The sequence below is a fragment of the Petromyzon marinus genome (genome assembly GCF_048934315.1).
Source record: "Petromyzon marinus isolate PM22_M1 ecotype Great Lakes invasive population chromosome 68 unlocalized genomic scaffold, UKy_Petmar_22M1.pri1.0 chr68_unloc.1, whole genome shotgun sequence".
Taxonomy (NCBI): Eukaryota; Metazoa; Chordata; class Hyperoartia; order Petromyzontiformes; family Petromyzontidae; genus Petromyzon; species Petromyzon marinus.
Window position 1 is genome coordinate 5,960,054 of NW_027422597.1, and position 22,720 is coordinate 5,982,773.

At 34.4% G+C, this 22,720-nt stretch overlaps 1 protein-coding gene across 1 annotated transcript in view; it reads right to left on the reverse strand.

The window, feature by feature from the left end:
- Window positions 1-4,135: 4,135 nt before the first annotated feature.
- The window catches only part of LOC116957999 (E3 ubiquitin-protein ligase TRIM11-like), a 30,422-nt gene continuing 11,837 nt past the window's right edge, over window positions 4,136-22,720 (reverse strand). The window contains exons 3-6 of the mRNA XM_076058183.1: window positions 21,968-22,201; window positions 21,823-21,845; window positions 21,369-21,472; window positions 4,136-5,211 (exon numbers count right to left, since the gene is read on the reverse strand). Coding sequence (XP_075914298.1) covers window positions 4,667-5,211; window positions 21,369-21,472; window positions 21,823-21,845; window positions 21,968-22,201 — 906 coding nt within the window. The 3' untranslated portion in view covers window positions 4,136-4,666. The remainder of the gene's footprint in view (window positions 5,212-21,368; window positions 21,473-21,822; window positions 21,846-21,967; window positions 22,202-22,720) is intronic.

Here is a 22,720-nt window from a genome sequence, read left to right on the forward strand (position 1 = left end):
GGTTGTTGTGGTGGTTGTAGTTGTTGTGGTTGTTGTGGTGCTGGTTGTGATGGTGGTGGTTGTGGTGGCTGTTGTGGTCGTTGTCGTGGTGGTTGTTGTGGTGCTGGTTGTGGTGCTGGTTGTGATAGTGGTTGTTGTGATTGTTGTGGTGGTTGTTGTGGTTGTTGTGGTTATTGTGGTGGTTGTTGTGATAGTAGTTGTGGTGGTGGTGATTGTTGTGGTGGTTGTTGTTAATAAAGAATTAAAGCTTTCGTGACTGCATAAAATGACTCATTGGTTTTTTCGGTAAAGTCACGTATGTAGAAATACAATAAAATTATATTAAAATAAATCACGACGTTTCGACCGCAACACAAGCGATCTTCATCAGGTGTAAAAAATATATAGCGAGGGAGCACATAGGGTGACATCAACGCAACACATAGAGAGCGTTAAACAGCACGGATGTAAATACAACAAGATGAGAGACGAGAATTCAACAAACCTAAGAAAAAAATACGTGTTGTTGGCCGACTGGTTTTTGCATCACGTAACGCTTGTATCGTCGATTCTAAAATAATGTATTTTTTTAAAGCTTTCGTGACTGCAGGGATTCATCTTCTGGGTTATTTCAGTAAAGTCACGTAGAATGGGAATAAAATAAGACTTATAACAAAATAAAATTCTCATGACGTTTCGGAGGCAACACAAGCTTCCGTCTTCAGGTGGAACAGACACAGCAAAATATTCGCTGTATTTTTAAGTGAACAACTCTGGAATACCCGAGATTATATACAGGTTAAAGGGGGGGAGGAGCCAGGTATGGACGTGGGTGGGGAGGGGGATGGCTAAGTTAAGACGCCATTTGTTATGCTGCATGGGGTTCGGGGGGAGCGGTGGTGGACTGCAAGAAAGCGGTTAAAACCACCTTTTGTTATGCTACAGGGGGTTCGGGCGGAGAGGTGGTGCACTGCAAAAAAGCGAGTACAACACCCTTTTTGCTGCAGGGGGTTGTAGTATTACACTATGTATTATTATATTAACCCTACCGTATACCACACTGCTTTATGTTCACTATACAATTACGGTACTACATATTGCCTTATGAATTATGTTAAACATTACACTGTTATAATATTTATTATTATGCAAACGCTATAAACTATACTATTGACCGTCGTGTGATAGGTACTAATAGGCAGTGCCAGCGAATGGACTTCGGTCTGAAAGTCACCGTAAAATACAATCAATCAAGAACCGAAATGGTTTGTAACGTCTTTCCAATGGTTACTAAGCCATAATCCATCTTCTCGGTTGAAATTGTCCCTGTGTTTGTATATGTGGATAGCCTCATGAACGAATCTCTCATGGTATCCGGATGGCTTGCAAAGAACCTCTGCCTTGGAGAAGTCAATGTCATGTTGGCCCACTGAATTATAACAGTGATCTGCCACGGCTGAGGTGTTCGTCCTACTGTGTTTCAAGTCTGCTTTATGTTCACGGATGCGGTCCGAGATATTTCGTTTGGTTTCTCCAATGCAGCTGCTGCTACAAAGGCAACTTAGCTTGTAGACGCCCGGGTAATGTATGTCTGGAACCACATATTTTTGCAGACGGAACCAGATCACGGATTTTATGTACTGTGTTGAATCGGACCTGGATCTTGTGTTTATTCAGGATTTTGGAGATATTTTTTGTGACCCCCGCAATGTAGGGTAAGGTGATGGTTTTGAATGGCTCCTCAAGAGGATTCTTCTTCATGGTTGGAGTGATGGCTTTGCGGATTGTGTAGTCGGAGTAACCATTAACCTTGAGAGCTTGGTGTACGTGCTTGAGTTCACTAGCAATGTGTTCCTGGTCGAAAATGCACTAGGCTCTATGGTATAGAGTCTTGATGAGGGAATTCTTCTGGGATGGATGGTGGTGGGAATTCGGTTTTAAGTAAGCATCCGTATGGGAAGCTTTCCTGTATACAGAGTGGCTCATTGAACCATCAGGTTTACATTTAATTAGGACATTCAAAAAATGGTAGCTTGCCATCTTTTTCGACTTCCATGGTAAATCTTATGGCTGGGTGTATGGAATTCATGTGGTCGAGGTATTGGTCTAGAGCAGGCCGGCCATGTGGCCAGATGACAAAAGTGTCATCCACGTACCTCTTCCATAAGGTCGGGCGTAGAGTGGCAGTCTGGATGGCGTCAGTCTCAAATTTTTCCATGAAAACGTTGGCTACAACCGGCGATAGGGGGGCCCATTGGGGTGCCCTCAGTTTGTTTGTAGAAAGTTCCTTTCCAGGTGAAGTATGTGTTGGTTAAGAAGTGTCTCACCAGGGGGGGTACATCAATATGCAGTCGTTGATGAACCAAGTCTTCAATGACTGCGATGGTGTCAGGTACAGGAACTTTGTTGAATAGGGAAACCACATCAAAACTGACAAGCAGGTCATCTGGGGACAGGGAAATACCCTTGATTGTCGAAACCAGGTGAGTAGAGTTTAGAACACCAGAGATGTTTTTTCCAGTAAAAGGCCGCAGGATTTCAGACAGAAAACGAGCCAGTTTGTAAGTGGGGGAGTTGATAGTAGAGACGATGGGACGAAGAGGTGTGTCTTCTTTATGTATCTTTGGAAGGCCATATAATCTTGGTGGCCTGGCCCCGGAAGGTTTCAATGAGAACTGTTTGGTTTGATCAATTAATGGTGTTGAATCATAAATGATTTTGTTGGTTTTAGTAACGAGGCTGTTGGTGGGGTCTAACTCTTATTTTTGTGTAGCTGCCATCGTTGAGTAGTTCCTGAATTTTGTTGTTATATTATGTTTTCTCCATGATGACAGTGGCATTGCCCTTGTCAGCTCAGACAATGTCATCCCTCTTTTTTTAATTGAGATAATTCAAAGCGTTCAACTTTGCTGATGCTGCTAGCTGGCATCTTAGCGTTTTTGAGGGTTTCAGCGATTTCAGATCTTGCTACGTCTGCAGCGATGTGGCCCAGGCCCTTGAGTGCCACGTTGACATGGGCAATGATATCCTTAACTGGTATGTGTCTAGGTGTGACTGCAAAGTTTAGTCCTTTAGGTAAAACGGTTTTCAGACCATCAGAAATAGAACTGTTACTGCGATTAATAACGACTTTGTTAACGTCTAGCTTTTCGGTGTGTGGGTCCGATTTCTTGTTGGAGAGGCGGTTGAATTTGGAAATCAAGTTGTTCTTACATTTGGTCGACAGTGGCAGCTGAAGAGGCAGTCATATTGTCTACATGTTCACAATCCGATGTGGACATTGTTGCCGTCAATGATAAGTGTGATTTGTAGAGTGTCTTGTCTAACTGATCTAGTTTGGTGCGCGTAAGTCTGATTTTTTCTGAGATAAGAGCTAAGCTAGTCCTAAATAGAATTCGTTTTGCATTAGAAGAAGTTACAGCAGCAGAGGTTAGTGTAAATCCGGTTGGTATTACCTTAGAGTCTCGGCATCTCTTTAGAAAGGTGAGAGACTCGATTAGCTGAGCCTTATCCCGGAGTTTGTTGAAGAATCTCAAGGTTGTGTGGAATCCCTCCCCGTAGAGGCGGTTAAATTTCGATTTGAAGCTTTCGTGACTGCAGGGATTATTCTTCTGGGTTCTTTAGGTAAAGTCACGTAGAATGGGAATAAAATAATAAAAATAATAATAACAGAACAAAATTCTCACGACGTTTCGGAGGCAACACAAGCTTCCGTCTTCAGGTGGAACAGACACAGCAAAACAAATCGCTGTATCTTTAAGTGAACAACTCTGGAATACCCGAGATTATATACAGGTTAAGGGGAGGAGGAGCCAGGAAGGGACGTGGGTATGGAGGGGGATGGCTAAGTTAAGCCGCCTTTTGTTATACTGCATGGGGTTCAGGGGGAACGGTGGTCCACTGCAGGAAAGCAAGTACAACACCCTTGTTGCTGCAGGGGGTTGTAGTATTACACTATGTATTATTCTATGAACCCTACTGTATACCACACTGCTATATATTCACTATACAATTACGGTACTATATATTGCCTTATTAATTATGTTAAACATTACACTGTTATACTATTTATTATTATACAAATGCTATAAACTATACTATTGACCGTCGTGTGATAGGTACTCCCCCCCCCCCCTTAACCTGTATATAATCTAGGGTATTCCAGAGATGTTCACTTAAAGATACAGCTAATTTTTTTGCTGTGTCTGTTCCACCTGAAGACGGAAGCTTGTGTTGCCTCCGAAACGTCGTGAAAATTTTATTCTGTTATTATTATTTTTATTATTTTATTCCCATTCTACGTGACTTTACCGAAAGAACCCAGAAAATGAATCCCTTCCGTCACGAAAGCTTTACATCGAAAAATACATTTTTGTTGTTGTTGTTTGAGTTCTCTATTTTTATTGTAGAATTGACGATACAAGCGTTACAATGCCACTGTCGTACGAGTACATTTATACATTTAAAAAAATAATATTATTGTTTTGACTTAAAACTTTTCTTGACTGATGACGACCACTTACGTTGCGATCAAAACGTCATGAGTTTGCGGTTTTTAGCTTTAAATTTGAATTTAATGTTTATTATTACATTTTTCTCTTTTTTTATCTTTTTTTTCTTCACGACTTTACTGACGAGGGTGGCGAGCGCCGTGCGTCGTGGCGTCTGCCCTCTGCGCTGTTCACGTTCACCTCTCTGAAGAAGCACCACTCAGATCCATAATCCTCACTGAGTCCCCCACCCACAGCCCAGGGTGAAGGGGCTGAGTGAATGTTTGGTGAAACGAGTGCAATGGCGCCATGGAGTCGGCGCTGTAAAACGACAGCAGCCCCGCATCCCAGTCCAGGTGGACCCCGACTCTCCGCGGAGGCTGCGGCACCGACAGTGCCGTCACTACCCCGCCATGCAGCACTGAGAAGATGTCGTCATCTTTCTGTAGACACCAGGAGACGTCACTCAGTCCCAGGTGGCACTCAGCACCACGCCCTCTCCGTGGGATCGTCCCGTATGCGACTCCAACCTGACACTGCCTCGTGCTCCCCACGTCCACCTCCCAGTAGTGCTGACCGGACGAGAAGCTCTCAGAGCACAGCGCTTGTGGCCAGCACGCAAAGCGGTGTGGGTGATGGGGGCGACCCTGGGGGACACCGCTCTGCGTCACCGTCCTGAGATCCGAGGAAATCTGGAGGCGGTCGTGCGATGAGTTTGTGTCCAGAGTCGGTGAGCGTCCATCTGTGGTGAGTATTCGTGTACACATACTAAAATTAGTTAGCATTAGTGTACACACACTAATATTAGTTAGTATTAGTGTACACATACTAATATTAGTTAGTATTAGTGTACATACACTAAAATTAGTTAGTATTAGTGTACACAAACTAATATTAGTTGATATTAGTGTACACACTCTAATATTAGTTAGTTTTAGTGTACACAAACTAATATTAGTTAGTATTACTGTACACACACTAATATTAGTTAATATTAGTGTTCACATACCAATATTAGTTAGTATTAGTGTACACATACTAATATTAGTTAATATTAGTGTACACATACTAATATTAGTTAATATAGTTAGTATTACTGTACACACACAAATATTAGTTAAGATTAGTGTACACATACTAAAATTAGTTAGTATTAGTGTACACATACTAATATTAGTTAATATTAGTGCTCACATACTAATATTAGTTAGTATTAGTATACACATACTAATATTAATTAGTATTAATGTACACATACTAATATTAGTTAATATTAGTGTTCACATACCAATATTAGTTAGTATTAGTGTACACATACTAATATTAGTTAATATTAGTGTTCACATACTAATATTAGTTAGTATTAGTGTACACACACTAATATTAGTTAGTATTAGTGTACACAAACTAACATTAGTTAGTATTACTGTACACACACTAATATTAATTAGTATTAGTGTACACATACTAATATTAGTTGGTATTAATGTACACATACTAATATTAGTTAATATTAGTATATACACTAATATTCGTTAGTATTAGTATACACAATAGCATTAGTTAGTATTAGTGTACACACACTAATATTAGTTAGTGTAAGTGCATACAAACTAATATTAGTTATTGTTAGTGTACACACACTAATAAAAGTTAGTATTAGTGTACACAAACTAACATGAGTTAGTATTACTTACACACACTAATATTAGTTAGGATCAGTGGACACACTACTATTAGTTAGTATTAGTGTACACATACCAATATTAGTTAGTATTAGTTTACACATACTAATATTAGTTAGTGTTAGTGTACACATACACATATTAGTTAATATTCGTGTCCACATACTAATATTAGCTAGTATTACTGTACACATACTAATTTTAGTTAATATTAGTGTTCACATCCTAAAATTAGTTAGTATTAGAGTACACATACTAATATTAGTTAGTATTAGTGTACACATACTAATATTAGTTAGTATTAGTGTACATATACTAATATTAGTTAGTATTACTGTGCAAACACAAATAGTTAGTATTAGTGTACAGATACTAATATTAGTTAGTATCAGTGTACACATACTAATATTAGTTAGTATCAGTGTACACACACTAATATTAGTTAGCATTAGAATATACACACTCATATTCGTTAATATTAGTCTACACAATAGCATCAGTTAGTATTAGTGGACACACACTAATATTATTTAGTGTTAGTGTACACAAACTTATATTAGTTAGTATTAGTGTACACACACTAATATTAGTTAGTGTTAGTGTATACAAACTAATATTCAATTCTAGATTTAAAGCTTTCGTGACTGCTAGGATCCATACTCTTTGGTTCTATTGGGTAAAGTCACGTAGGTGAAAATAAAATAACAAAAAATCACGACGTTTCAGCCACAACACAAGCGGCCTTCATCAGGTGAAGGGACGATACTGTCTGGAGGACAGCGCTGGAGTGGAAGAAGCCACGCTTAGATCACGACCTTTAAGCTGTGTGAGAAGAAAAAGACCAAGCGACTTGACAAAGGTATTAGCATATAATTTAGCATTGAAATGGCTCATTGAAATAGCTAAGTTAAAGTATACACATCCGCAGAGGTACCCCTTGACAAAGGAATTAGCGCTGGAGTGGAAGAAGCCACGCTTAAATCACGACCTTTAAGCTGTGTGAGAAGAAAAAAGACCAAGCGCCTTGACAAAGGAATTAGCATATGATTTAGCATTGAAATGGCTTATTGAAATAGCTAAGTTAAAGTATGCACATCCGCAGAGGTACCCCTTGACAAAGGAATTAGCATCGAATTTAGCATTGAAATAGCTGAGTGATTAGCTTATAACTGGTCACAGAAATAGCTATGTTAAAGTTAGAGCATATACATTCACCGAGGCACCTAGTACTCATCAAACAGGAGAATTTAGCGAAACACAACCACGCTCAGACATCGGACCTGTGTGCGAGCAAACAAGGTGTTCTGACAAAGAAATTAGCATAAAAATTAGCATTTGATTGGCGGATTTTAGGAAAGAGGTGGTGTACGTGCTGGTGGACTTGCAGTTTGGCGCGGTGGGGGGGGGGGGGGGAAAGGGGGGAGGGGCAGTTTACCTATTGATGGTGTGAAAAGGGGGGATTTATAAGAGCTGCGAAAGTTTGGGGTACCACTACTTGAAAAATATACTGTACCATTGAAATTAGTTTAATGTTAAGTTCCAACTAATAGCCTAGCGATAAAAACCAACAATCACAAGTTCGACCTCCCTAATCGACCCAACTAAACGTCCCTCCCTAAAACCTTCTGCTGCAAGACCCCCTAAATTATATGGTCTTCCCAAGATTCATAAATAAGGCACCCCACTTCGACCCATCATATCCACAATCAACTCCCCTACCTATAGACTAGCCGGTTTTCTGCCAGATACCTTGCTGCCTTTCACTGGCAAGACCGCCTCAGCAGTACTTAACTCTGCCCAATTGGTCTCTATGGTCAAAGACGTTGTACTGTCCCCTGACGATATCCTTGTCAGCTTCGATGTGGTCTCTTTGTTCACCAAGGTCCCAGTACCTGATACCATTGAAATAATTGAAAATTTGGTCCAACATGGACTAGACCCCGACACACCTGCACTGGTTAGGCACTGCCTCAACAATACCTACTTTACTTGGAATGGCTCCTTCTACAAACAAAAGGAGGGTACCCCCATGGGATCCCCCTTATCACCAGTGATAGCCAATATTTTCATGGAGAAATTTGAATCAGACGCCATCCAGACTTCCACCCTCAAACCTTCCCTGTGGAAGAGATATGTGGATGACACTTTCGTCATTTGGCCACATGGCCTCCCAGCTCTGAACCTTTTCCTACACCACATCAATTCCAGACATCCCGCCATCAAATTCACCATGGAAGTGGAGAAAGATGGCAAGCTACCATTCTTAGATGTTCTGTTTGAGAGGAGACCTCATGGCTCATTGGGGCATTCTGTCTACAGGAAACCCACCCACACAGATACCTACTTGAAACCTGATTCCCACCACCACCCAGCCCAAACGAATGATCTCATCAAAACTTTATACCATAGGGCTCATTGCATTTCGGACCAACACCACCTGACCAGTGAATTAAAACATGTACACCTGGCCCTCAAAAGGAATGGTTACTCTGACCATACCATCCGCCAAGCTGTCTCTCCCTCTATACAGAAACAACCACTTGATACTCCGGTCAAAACCATCACACTTCCATATATAGCAGGCGTTACTAAAAAGATTTCCAAAATTCTAAACAAACACAAGATCCAGGTCCGGTTCAACACAGTACACAAAATTCGTGATCTGATCCCATCCGTGAAGGATGTCATTCCTGATTTACAGTACCCCGGGGTTTACAAATTGAGTTGTACCTGCGGTGATTGCTACATCGGTGAGACAAAGCGACAGGTCTCTGACCGAATTCGCGAGCAGAAATCAGATTTGAAACACGGCAAAACGAATTCTTCTGCCGTGGCTGATCACTGTTACAACGCTGTGGGGGATCACGATATAATTTTCTCCGATACCAAGGTTCTTTGCAAACCCACGGGCTTTTATCAGAGATTTGTTCATGAAGCAATTCAGATCTACAAACACAGACACAATTTCAACCGAGAGGATGGTTTCAAATTAAGCAAACATTGGAAAGATGTTCTAATACGAACTAAACATTAAACTAATTTCAATGGTACAGTATATTTTTCAAGTAGTGGTACCCCAAACTTTTGCAGCTCTTATAAATCCCCCCTTTTCACACCATCAATAGGTAAACTGCCCCTCCCCCCTTCCCCCCCCCCCCCCCCCACCGCGCCAAACTGCAAGTCCACCAGCACGTACACCACCTCTTTCCTAAAATCCGCCAATCAAATGCTAATTTTTATGCTAATTTCTTTGTCAGAACACCTTGTTTGCTCGCACACAGGTCCGATGTCTGAGCGTGGTTGTGTTTCGCTAAATTCTCCTGTTTGATGAGTACTAGGTGCCTCGGTGAATGTATATGCTCTAACTTTAACATAGCTATTTCTGTGACCAGTTACAAGCTACTCACTCAGCTATTTCAATGCTAAATTCGATGCTAATTCCTTTGTCAAGGGGTACCTCTGCGGATGTGTAAACTTTAACTTAGCTATTTCAATGAGCCATTTCAATGCTAAATTATATGCTAATTCCTTTGTCAAGACGCTTGGTCTTTTTCTTCTCACACAGCTTAAAGGTCGTGATCTAAGCGTGGCTTCTTCCACTCCAGCGCTAATTCCTTTGTCAAGGGGTACCTCTGCGGATGTGTATACTTTAACTTAGCTATTTCAATGAGCCATTTCAATGCTAAATTATATGTTAATTCCTTTGTCAAGTCGCTTGGTCTTTTTCTTCTCACACAGCTTAAAGGTCGTGATCTAAGCGTGCCTTATTCCACTCCAGTGCTGTCCTCCAGACAGTCTCGTCCCTTCACCTGATGAAGGCCGCTTGTGTTGTGGCCGAAACGTCGTGATTTTTTATTTTATTTTCACCTACGTGACTTTACCCAATAGAACCAAAGAGTATGAAACCAAAATTCATTTGTATTAGTGTCTACACACTAATATTAGTTTGTATGAGTGTACACAAACGAATATTCGTTTGTATTAGTGTACACACACTAACAGTAGTTAGTATTAATGTACACACACTAATATTACTTACTAATAGAATACACACAATAGTATTCGTTAGTATTAGTGTACACTAATATTAGTTAGTATTAGTGTACACACTCTAAAATTAGTTAGTGTATACAAACTAATATTCATTAGGATTAGTGTCCACACACTAATATTAGTTAGCATTAGTGTACACACAACTACTATTATTTAGAAGTAGTGTACACACACCAATATTAGTTAGTATTAGTATAAACACAATAGTATTAGTTAGTATTATTATACACACACTGATATCAGTTAGTATTAGTGTACGCACGTTAATATTATTTAGTGTAAGTGTACACAAACTTATATTAGTTAGTATTAGTGTACACACACTAAAATTAGTTTGTATTAGTGTACACATACTAATATTAGTTAGTATTAGTGTACACACACGAATATTCGTTAGTATTAGTGTATACAAACTAATATTCGTTAATATTACTGTGCACACACTAATATCAGCTAGTATTAGTGTACACACACTAGTATTAGTTTGTATTAGTGTACAAACACTAATATTAGTTAGTATTAGTGTACACATACTAATATTAGTTATTATTCGTGTAGACACACTAATATTAGTTAGTATTAGTGTACACACACTAATATTAGTTAGTATTAGTGTACACACACTAATATTAGTTAGTATTAGTATACAAACAATAATATTAGTTTGTATTAGTGTACACACACAAACATTATTTAGTTTTACTGTACACACACTAATATTAGTTAGTGTTAGTGTATACAAACTAATATTCATTAGTATTTGTGTCCACACACTAATATTAGTTAGTATGAGTTTACACACACTAATATTAGTTAGTATTAGTGTACACACACTAATATTTGTTAGTATTAGTAAACACACTAATTTTAGTTAGTATTATTGTACACATACTAATATTATTTAGCGCTAGTGTACACACAACTAATATTAGTTAGAAGTAGTGTACACACACCAATATTAGTTAGTATTAGTATACATACAATAGCATTAGTTAGTATTATTATACACACACTGATATTAGTTAGTATGTGTACGCACGTTAATTTTATTTAGTGTTAGTGTACACAAACTTATATTAGTTAGTATTAGTGTACACACACTAAAATTAGTTTGTATTAGTGTACACATACTAATATTAGTTAGTATTAGTGTAGACACACGAATATTCGTTAGTATTAGTGTATACAAACTAATATTCCTTAGTATTAGTTTACACACACTCATATTAGCTAGTATTAGTGTACACATACTAGTATTAGTTTGTATTAGTGTACAAACACTAATATTAGTTAGTATGAGTGTACACATACTAATATTAGATATTATTCGTGTAGACACACTAATATTAGTTAGTATTAGTGTACACACACTAATATTAGTTAGTATGAGTGTACACACTCTAATATTAGTTAGTATTAGTGTACACAAACTCATATTAGTTAGATTAGTGTACACACACTAATATTAGTTAGTATTAGTGTACACACACTAATATTAGTTAGTATTAGTGTATACACACTACTATAATTCATAATAAAGGTTTTTGGGTTAGATCGCGTTATTTATAAATGTGTCGTAACCCTCCACCACCCGACACGGCCAATCAGCAAAAAAAAAGTGTCAGGTTGACAAAAGACAAATAATTCACTACTTTAGCCCACCGGTGTGTTGAAGAGTGAATCCACATTTACAGTTTGAGTACGACGTTTCGCTGGTAAATACATCCAGCATCATCGGGCAATTCGCCAGAATGGTAAAGCCCTCGCTTGCTCCCGGTCTTATATAGAGCAGCAGGGTGACGTCATCACTTAACTCATATCTGGTGCAGTGATTAGAGGCGGAGGGGGGGGGTATTGCAATTATATAATCGATTAGTAATCAGTCATTGGTTATGATTATTAATGAGTTGTAGATTAGTAATTCTTTAAATCAAAATGTAATGTGTATTATTTAATAATACGCTTCCAGGCCGCACTAAGCCTGTAACTGTTAAACTGACACTACTATGTTAGTATTAGTGTACACACACTAATATGATTTAGTGTTAGTGTACACAAACGTATATTAGTTAGTATTAGTGTACAAAGAACTAATTTTAGTTAGTATTAGTGTATACAAACTAATATTCGTTAGCATTAGTGTCCACACACTACTATTAGTTGGTATGAGTGTACACATACTAATATTATTAAGTATTAGTGTGCACACACTAATATTAGTTAGTATTTATGTACACACACGAATATTAGTTAGTATTAGTGTACACTTACTAATATTAGTTATTATTTGTGTACAAACACTAATATTAGTTAGTATTAGTATACACATACTAATATTAGTTAGTGTTAGAGTACACATACTAATGTTAGTTATTATTAGTGTACACATACTAATATTAGTTAATAATATTAGTTATTATTAGTGTACACACAATTATATTATTTAGAGTTAGTGTACACAAACTTACATTAGTTAGTATTAGTGTACACACACTAATATTAGTTATTATTAGTGTGCACACACTAATATTAGTTAGTATTAATGTACACACAACAATATTAGTTAGTATTAGTGTATACATAATAATATTAGTTGTTATTAGTGTACACATACTAATATTAGTTAGTATTAGTGTAAACACACTAATATTAGTTAGTATTAGTGTACACACACTAATATTAGTTAGTAATAGTATACACACAATAATATTAGTTTGTATTAGTGTACAAACACTAATATTAGTTAGTTTTACTGTACACACACTATTATTAGTTAGTATTAGTGTATACAAACTAATTATTCGTTAGAATTAGTGTCCAGACACTAATATTAGTAAGTATGAGTGTACACACACAAAAATTAGTTATTAGTGTACACACACTAATAATAGTTGATATTAGTGTACACATACTAATATTAGTTAGTATTAGTGAACACATACTAATATTAGTTAGTATTAGTGTACACATACTTGTTTAGTTAGTATTAGTATACACACTAATATTAATTATTATTAGTGTATACACACTACTATTAGTTACTATTAGTGTAAACACACTATATGATTTAGTGTTAGTGTACACATACTAATATTAGCTAGTATTAGTGTACACATAATAATATTAGTTAGTATTATTGTACGCATAATAATATTAGTTAGTATTAGTGTACACACACTAATATTAGTTAGTATTAGTATACACACGATAGTATTAGAGAGTATTAGTGTACATACAATAATATTAGTTATTATTACTGTACACACACTAAGATTAGTTAGTATTAGTGTACACAATCTAACATTAGTTAGTATTACTGTACACACACTAATATTAGTTAGGATCAGTGTACACACTAATATTAGTTAGTGTACACTTACTAATATTATTTAGTATTAGTTTACACATACTAATATTAGTGTTAGTGTACACATACTCATATTTATTAATATAAATTTCCACATACCAATATTAGTTAGTATTAATATTAGTTAGTATTAATGTACACACACCAATATTAGTTAGTATAAGTGTACACATACTAATATTAGTTAGTATTATTGTAAACATACTAATATTAGTTATCATTAGTTTACACACACTAATATTAGTTAGTAGTAGTGTACACACACTAATATTAGTTAGTATTAGTGTATACACACTACTATTAGTTAGTATTAGTGTACACACACTAATATGATTTAGTGTTGGTGTACACAAACTAATATTAGTTAGTATTAGTGTACACACACTAATATTAGTTAGTATTAGTGTATACAAACTAATATTCGTTTGTATTAGTGTACACATACTAATATTAGTTTGTATTAGTGTAAACACTAATATTAGTTAGTATTAGTGTATACACACGAATATTAGTTAGTATTAGTGTTTACAAACTAATATTCGTTAGTATTAGTGTACACACGCAAAAATTAGTTAGTGTTAGTGTATACAAACTAATATTCATTTGTATTAGTGTACACACACTTATATTAGTTAGTATTAGTGTACACTAATATTAGTTAGTATTAGTGTACACACGCAAAAATTAGTTAGTGTTAGTGTATACAAACTAATATTCATTTGTATTAGTGTACACACACTTATATTAGTTAGTATTAGTGTCTACACACTAATATTAGTTAGTATTAGTGTACACACACTAAAATTAGTTAGAATAAGTGTACACATACTAATATTAGTTAGTATAGTTTGTACACATACTAATATTAGTTAGCATAAGTTTACACACACTAATATTAGTTAGTAGCAGTGTCACACACTAATATTAGTTAGTATTAGTGTATACACAAAACTATTATTTAGTATTAGTGTACACACACTAATATTAGTTAATATAAGTGTACACATACTAATATTAGTTAGTATTAGTGTACACATACTAATATTAGTTAGTATTAGTGTACACACTCATATTAGTTAGTATTAGTGTACACAAACTAACATTAGTTAGTATTACTGTACACACACTAATATTAGTTAGAATCTGTGTACACACTAATATTAGTTAGTGTTAGTGTACACATACTAATATTATTTAGTATTAGTTTACACATACTAATATTAGTTAGTGTTAGTGTACACATCCTCATATTTGTTAATATTAGTGTCCACATACTAATATTAGTTAGTATTAGTGTACACATACTAATTGTAGTTAAAATTAGTGTTCACATACTAATATTAGTTTTTATTAGTGTACACATACTAATATTAGTTAGTATTAGTGTACACATTAATATTAGTTAGTATTAGTGTACACATACTAATATTATTCAGTATTAGTGTACACGTACTAATATTAGTTAGTATTAGTGTACAAAAACAAATATTAGTTAGTATTAGTGTACTCACACTAATATTAGTTAGTATTAGTGTATACATACTTATATTATTTAGTGTAAGTGTATACAAAATAATGTTCATTAGTATTCGTGTCCACACACTAATATTAGTACTAATACTAATATTAGTTTTTATTAGTGTACACATACTAATATTAGTTAGTATTAGTGTACACATTAATATTAGTTAGTATTAGTGTACACATACTAATATTATTCAGTATTAGTGTACACGTACTAATATTAGTTAGTATTAGTGTACAAAAACAAATATTAGTTAGTATTAGTGTACTCACACTAATATTAGTTAGTATTAGTGTATACATACTTATATTATTTAGTGTAAGTGTATACAAAATAATGTTCATTAGTATTCGTGTCCACACACTAATATTAGTTAGTTTGAGTGTACACAAACTAATATTCGTTTGTATTAGTTTATACACACTAATATTAGTTAATATTAGTGTACACACATTAATATTAGTTAGTATTAATGTACACACGCCAATATTAGTTAGTATAAGTGTACACATACTAATATTAGTTAGTATTATTCTACACATACTAATATTAGTTAGCATTAGTTTACACACACTAATATTAGTTAGTAGTAGTGTACACACACTAATATTAGTTAGTATTAGTGTACACATAATAAAATTAGTTTTTATTAGTGTACACATACAAATATTAGTTAGTATTAGTGTACACACAGTAATATGATTTAGTGTTAGTGTACACAAACTTATATTAGTTAGTATTAGTGTACACACTAATATTAGTTAGTATTAGTGTATACAAACTAATATTCGTTTGTATTAGTGTACACATACTAATATTAGTTTGTATTAGTGTACACACTAATATTAGTTAGTATTAGTGTACACACACGAATATTAGTTAGTATTAGTGTACACAAACTAATATTCGTTAGTATTAGTGTTCACACACTAAATATTAGTTAGTATGAGTGTACACATACTAATATTATTAAGTATTAGTGTGCACACACTAAAATTAGTTCGAATTAGTGTACACATACTAATATTAGTTAAAATTATTGTACACATAATAATATTAGTTAGGAATAGTGTACACACACTAATATTAGTTAGTATTAGTATACACACAATAGTATTAGATAGTATTAGTGTACACACACTAATATTAGTTATTATTATAAGGTACACACACTAATATTAGTTATTATTAGTGTACACAAACTAACATTAGTTAGTATTAATGTACACACTAATATTAGTTAGGATCAGTGTACACACTAATATTAGTTAGTGTGAGTGTACACATACTAATATTATTTAGTATTAGTTTACACATACTAATATTAGTTAGTATTAGTGTACACATACTAATATTAGTTAGTGTTAGTGTACACATACTAATATTAGTTTTTATTAGTGTACACATAGTAATATTAGTTAGTATTAGTGTACACACACTAATATTAGTTAGTATTAGTGTATACACACTACTATGTTAGTATTAGTGTACACACACTAATATGATTTAGTGTTAGTGTACACAAACGTATATTAGTTAGTATTAGTGTACAAAGAACTAATTTTAGTTAGTATTAGTGTATACAAACTAATATTCGTTAGCATTAGTGTCCACACACTACTATTAGTTGGTATGAGTGTACACATACTAATATTATTAAGTATTAGTGTGCACACACTAATATTAGTTAGTATTTATGTACACACACGAATATTAGTTAGTATTAGTGTACACTTACTAATATTAGTTATTATTTGTGTACAAACACTAATATTAGTTAGTATTAGTATACACATACTAATATTAGTTAGTGTTAGAGTACACATACTAATGTTAGTTATTATTAGTGTACACATACTAATATTAGTTAATAATATTAGTTATTATTAGTGTACACACAATTATATTATTTAGAGTTAGTGTACACAAACTTACATTAGTTAGTATTAGTGTACACACACTAATATTAGTTATTATTAGTGTGCACACACTAATATTAGTTAGTATTAATGTACACACAACAATATTAGTTAGTATTAGTGTATACATAATAATATGAGTTGTTATTAGTGTACACATACTAATCTTAGTTAGTATTAGTGTAAACACACTAATATTAGTTAGTATTAGTGTACACACACTAATATTAGTTAGTAATAGTATACACACAATAATATTAGTTTGTATTAGTGTACAAACACTAATATTAGTTAGTTTTACTGTACACACACTATTATTAGTTAGTATTAGTGTATACAAACTAATTATTCGTTAGAATTAGTGTCCAGACACTAATATTAGTAAGTATGAGTGTACACACACAAAAATTAGTTATTAGTGTACACACACTAATAATAGTTGATATTAGTGTACACATACTAATATTAGTTAGTATTAGTGAACACATACTAATATTAGTTAGTATTAGTGTACACATACTTGTTTAGTTAGTATTAGTATACACACTAATATTAATTATTATTAGTGTATACACACTACTATTAGTTACTATTAGTGTAAACACACTATATGATTTAGTGTTAGTGTACACATACTCATATTTATTAATATAAGTTTCCACATACCAATATTAGTTAGTATTAATATTAGTTAGTATTAATGTACACACACCAATATTAGTTAGTATAATTGTACACATACTAATATTAGTTAGTATTATTGTAAACATACTAATATTAGTTATCATTAGTTTACACACACTAATATTAGTTAGTAGTAGTGTACACACACTAATATTAGTTAGTATTAGTGTATACACACTACTATTAGTTAGTATTAGTGTACACACACTAATATGATTTAGTGTTGGTGTACACAAACTTATATTAGTTAGTATTAGTGTACACACACTAATATTAGATAGTATTAGTGTATACAAACTAATATTCGTTTGTATTAGTGTACACATACTAATATTAGTTTGTATTAGTGTAAACACTAATATTAGTTAGTATTAGTGTATACACACGAATATTAGTTAGTATTAGTGTTTACAAACTAATATTCGTTAGTATTAGTGTACACACGCAAAAATTAGTTAGTGTTAGTGTATACAAACTAATATTCATTTGTATTAGTGTACACACACTTATATTAGTTAGTATTAGTGTACACTAATATTAGTTAGTATTAGTGTACACACGCAAAAATTAGTTAGTGTTAGTGTATACAAACTAATATTCATTTGTATTAGTGTACACACACTTATATTAGTTAGTATTAGTGTACACACACTAATATTAGTTAGTAGCAGTGTCACACACTAATATTAGTTAGTATTAGTGTATACACAAAACTATTATTTAGTATTAGTGTACACACACTAATATTAGTTAATATAAGTGTACACATACTAATATTAGTTAGTATTAGTGTACACATACTAATATTAGTTAGTATTAGTGTACACACTCATATTAGTTAGTATTAGTGTACACAAACTAACATTAGTTAGTATTACTGTACACACACTAATATTAGTTAGAATCTGTGTACACACTAATATTAGTTAGTGTTAGTGTACACGTACTAATATTATTTAGTATTAGTTTACACATACTAATATTAGTTAGTGTTAGTGTACACATCCTCATATTTGTTAATATTAGTGTCCACATACTAATATTAGTTAGTATTAGTGTACACATACTAATTGTAGTTAATATTAGTGTTCACATACTAATATTAGTTTTTATTAGTGTACACATACTAATATTGGTTAGTATTAGTGTACACATATTAATATTAGTTAGTATTAGTGTACACATACTAATATTATTCAGTATTAGTGTACACGTACTAATATTAGTTAGTATTAGTGTACAAAAACAAATATTAGTTAGTATTAGTGTACTCACACTAATATTAGTTAGTATTAGTGTATACATACTTATATTATTTAGTGTAAGTGTATACAAAATAATGTTCATTAGTATTCGTGTCCACACACTAATATTCGTTTGTATTAGTTTATACACACTAATATTAGTTAATATTAGTGTACACACATTAATATTAGTTAGTATTAATGTACACACACCAATATTAGTTAGTATAAGTGTACACATACTAATATTAGTTAGTATTATTCTACACATACTAATATTAGTTAGCATTAGTTTACACACACTAATATTAGTTAGTAGTAGTGTACACACACTAATATTAGTTAGTATTAGTGTACACATAATAAAATTAGTTTTTATTAGTGTACACATACAAATATTAGTTAGTATTAGTGTACACACAGTAATATGATTTAGTGTTAGTGTACACAAACTTATATTAGTTAGTATTAGTGTACACACACTAATATTAGTTAGTATTAGTGTATACAAACTAATATTCGTTTGTATTAGTGTACACATACTAATATTAGTTTGTATTAGTGTACACACTAATATTAGTTAGTATTAGTGTACACACACGAATATTAGTTAGTATTAGTGTATACAAACTAATATTCGTTAGTATTAGTGTACACACACTAATATTAGTTAGTACTCGTGTATACACACTAATATTAGTTACTATTAGAATACACACAATAGTATTAGTTAGTATTAGTGCACACTAATATTAGTTAGTATTAGTGTTCACACGCTAATATTAGTTAGTGTCAGTGTATACAAAGTAATATTCATTAGTATTTGTGTCCACACACTAATATTAGTTAGTATGAGGGTACACAAACTAATATTCATTTGTATTAGTGTACACACACGAATATTAGTTAGTATTAGTGTACACACACTAATATTAGTTAGTATTAGTGTACACACACTAAAATTAGTTAGTATAAGTGTACACATACTAATATTAGTTAGTATTTTTGTACACATACTAATATTAGTTAGTATTTTTGTACACATGCTAATATTAGTTAACATTGGTTTACACACACTAATATTAGTTAGTAGTAGTGTACACACACTAATATTAGTTAGTATTAGTGTACACATACTAATATTCGTTTTTATTAGTGTACACATACTAATATTAGTTAGTATTAGTGTACACACACTAATATGATTTAGTGTTAGTGTACACAAACTTATATTAGTTAGTATTAGTGTACACACACCAATATTAGTTAGTATTAGTGTATACAAACTAATATTCGTTTATATTAGTGTACACATACTAATATTAGTTGGTATTAGTGTACGCAATAATATTAGTTAGTATTAGTGTACACACACGAATATTAGTTAGTGTTAGTGTATACAAACTAATATTCGTTAGTATTAGTGTACACACACTAATATTAGTTAGTATTAGTGTATACGCACTAATATTAGTTACTATTAGAATACACACAATAGTATTAGTTAGTATTAGTGTACACTATAGTGTCCACACACTAATAATAGTTAGAAGTAGTGTACTCACACTAATATTTGTTAGTATTAGTATACACACAATAATATTAGTTAGTATTATTATACACACACTGATACTAGTTAGTATTAGTGTACGCACGCTAATATTATTTAGTGTAAGTGTACACAAACTTATATTAGTTAGTATTAGTGTACACACACTAAAATTAGTTAGTATGAGTGTATACTCACTAATATTAGTTAGTATTAGTGTTCACACACGAATATTCGTTAGTATTAGTGTATACAAACGAATATTCGTTAGTATTAGTGTACGCACACTAATATTAGCTAGTATTAGTGTACACATACTAGTATTAGTTTGTATTAGTGTACTAACACTAATATTAGTTAGTATTAGTGTACACATACTAATATTTGTTAGTATTCGTGTAGACACACTAATATTAGTTAGTATTAGTGTACACACACTAATATTAGTTAGTATTAGTGTACACACACTAATATTAGTTAGTATTAGTGTACACACACTAATATTAGTTAGTATTAGTATACACACAATAATATTAGTTTGTATTAGTGTACACATACTAATATTATTTAGTATTAGTGTACACATACTAATATTAGTTAGTATTAGTGTACACATACTAATATTCGTTAGTATTCGCGTTTTCCCCTCCACGTTTAGAATCAATTTGCATTCAGAGGATTTGGCTGCTGATATAAATATCCACGTGATGAGCTATTTCGAAGAGCTGTCATTTGTGATTGGTCGCTTGCGACAAAAGAGCGACAAGGTTAAGTGAGTTCTTTACCTGGTAAAATAAAAGTTGATGAAGGTGGGGAGCACAGAAGTGCAGTGCAACAGAGTGGGGCACGCGGGTGCAAGACTGAGGGACTCACAGACGAGAGGCAGGAGTCTGCGCATGGCCCTTTCAAGGGAGCGGATCGTGGTGGAGTCCAGTGAAGTGGGAGGTGGGGGTGCAGATTCCTTTGGGATCTCTCTCCTGGGACAACCACCAACAGCATCACACACAGCCTCGTTTAGCCACAGCATCGGAAAACTCAGCAACCACAGCACATACAGCACGTGTCTCACACATAGCCCGTGTCTCACACACAGCCAGTGTCTCACACACAGCCCGTGTCTCACACACAGCCCGTGTCTGACACACAGCCTGTGTCTCACTCACAGCTAGCATGTCTAACACACAAACAAACACACCCTGTGTCTAACATATACAGCCCGTGTGTCTAAAACACAAAGCCTGTGTGTCTAACACACAGAGCCCGTGTGTCTAACACACACATCTACTGTGTTGTGAGTTTTTAACAGTGAGACATTGAGGATCTGTACCTGCGCGTCTCCTCCAGGTGCCCCTGTGGAAAAGAAAGACAGGGATCATGAGTGACGTCTCTAACCTTGCACCACGAGCCCCCTGCCACTGCCCACTCTGTTGTTCTGGACACCCAAACGGCGTCTCCACAGAGGTGCTCCCCACCTGCAGGAAGGCGAGCGAGTCCCTCTCGTGCTGCAGGGTGCGTAGACGAGCGGCCGCCACCTGGAGCTCCCCGATCTCCCGCTTGTGACGAGCGATGTCCTCGTCTATCCGGGACAGCAGCTCGCGCTCCTTCACGGCCACGCGTTGGAGAGCCTCCTTCTCGTCCTCGTCCAGAGCCTTCTTTAGACGGGCGAACTTGCCCGTGATGTGACCCCTGATCCCGGCCACTGATTCCTGCGGAGACGCAAGGACCACGGTTGCCCCCCTGAGCCATGAGCCACTCCGTGTGTGCGTGTGGGCGCCGTGGTGGCTAGGAGATGTTGACTCCCTCGCCTGGTATTCAGCAGGTCGTGGTTCGATCCCGACCTTGACGCCCATTTAGTTGGAGTTTGTTCTCTCTGTAGTCGTATGGATTTTTCTCTGGGTCCTCCGGTTTTTGCCTCCACAATTAGCATCGACATTACGCGTTCAGAGTATTTGGCTGCTAGCAATTTCAACATTACATCCACTTTGTTGAGTTATCATTTATAATAGCCATGTCGCTTCTGACAAATAAGGGGTCATCCATAAATGACGTCACGCGATTTTGGCCGATTTTTAACCCCCTCCCTCCCCCCATGGCGTCACAAAAAGTCAGACCCCCCTCAAATATGACGTCAAAAAGCTCTGCCCCGCCCAAAACCATATTTCCATTTTGAAAATAAAACATGTTTCAAATCACTTTAAACTAAAACGATTGTCACTGTAGTGCGT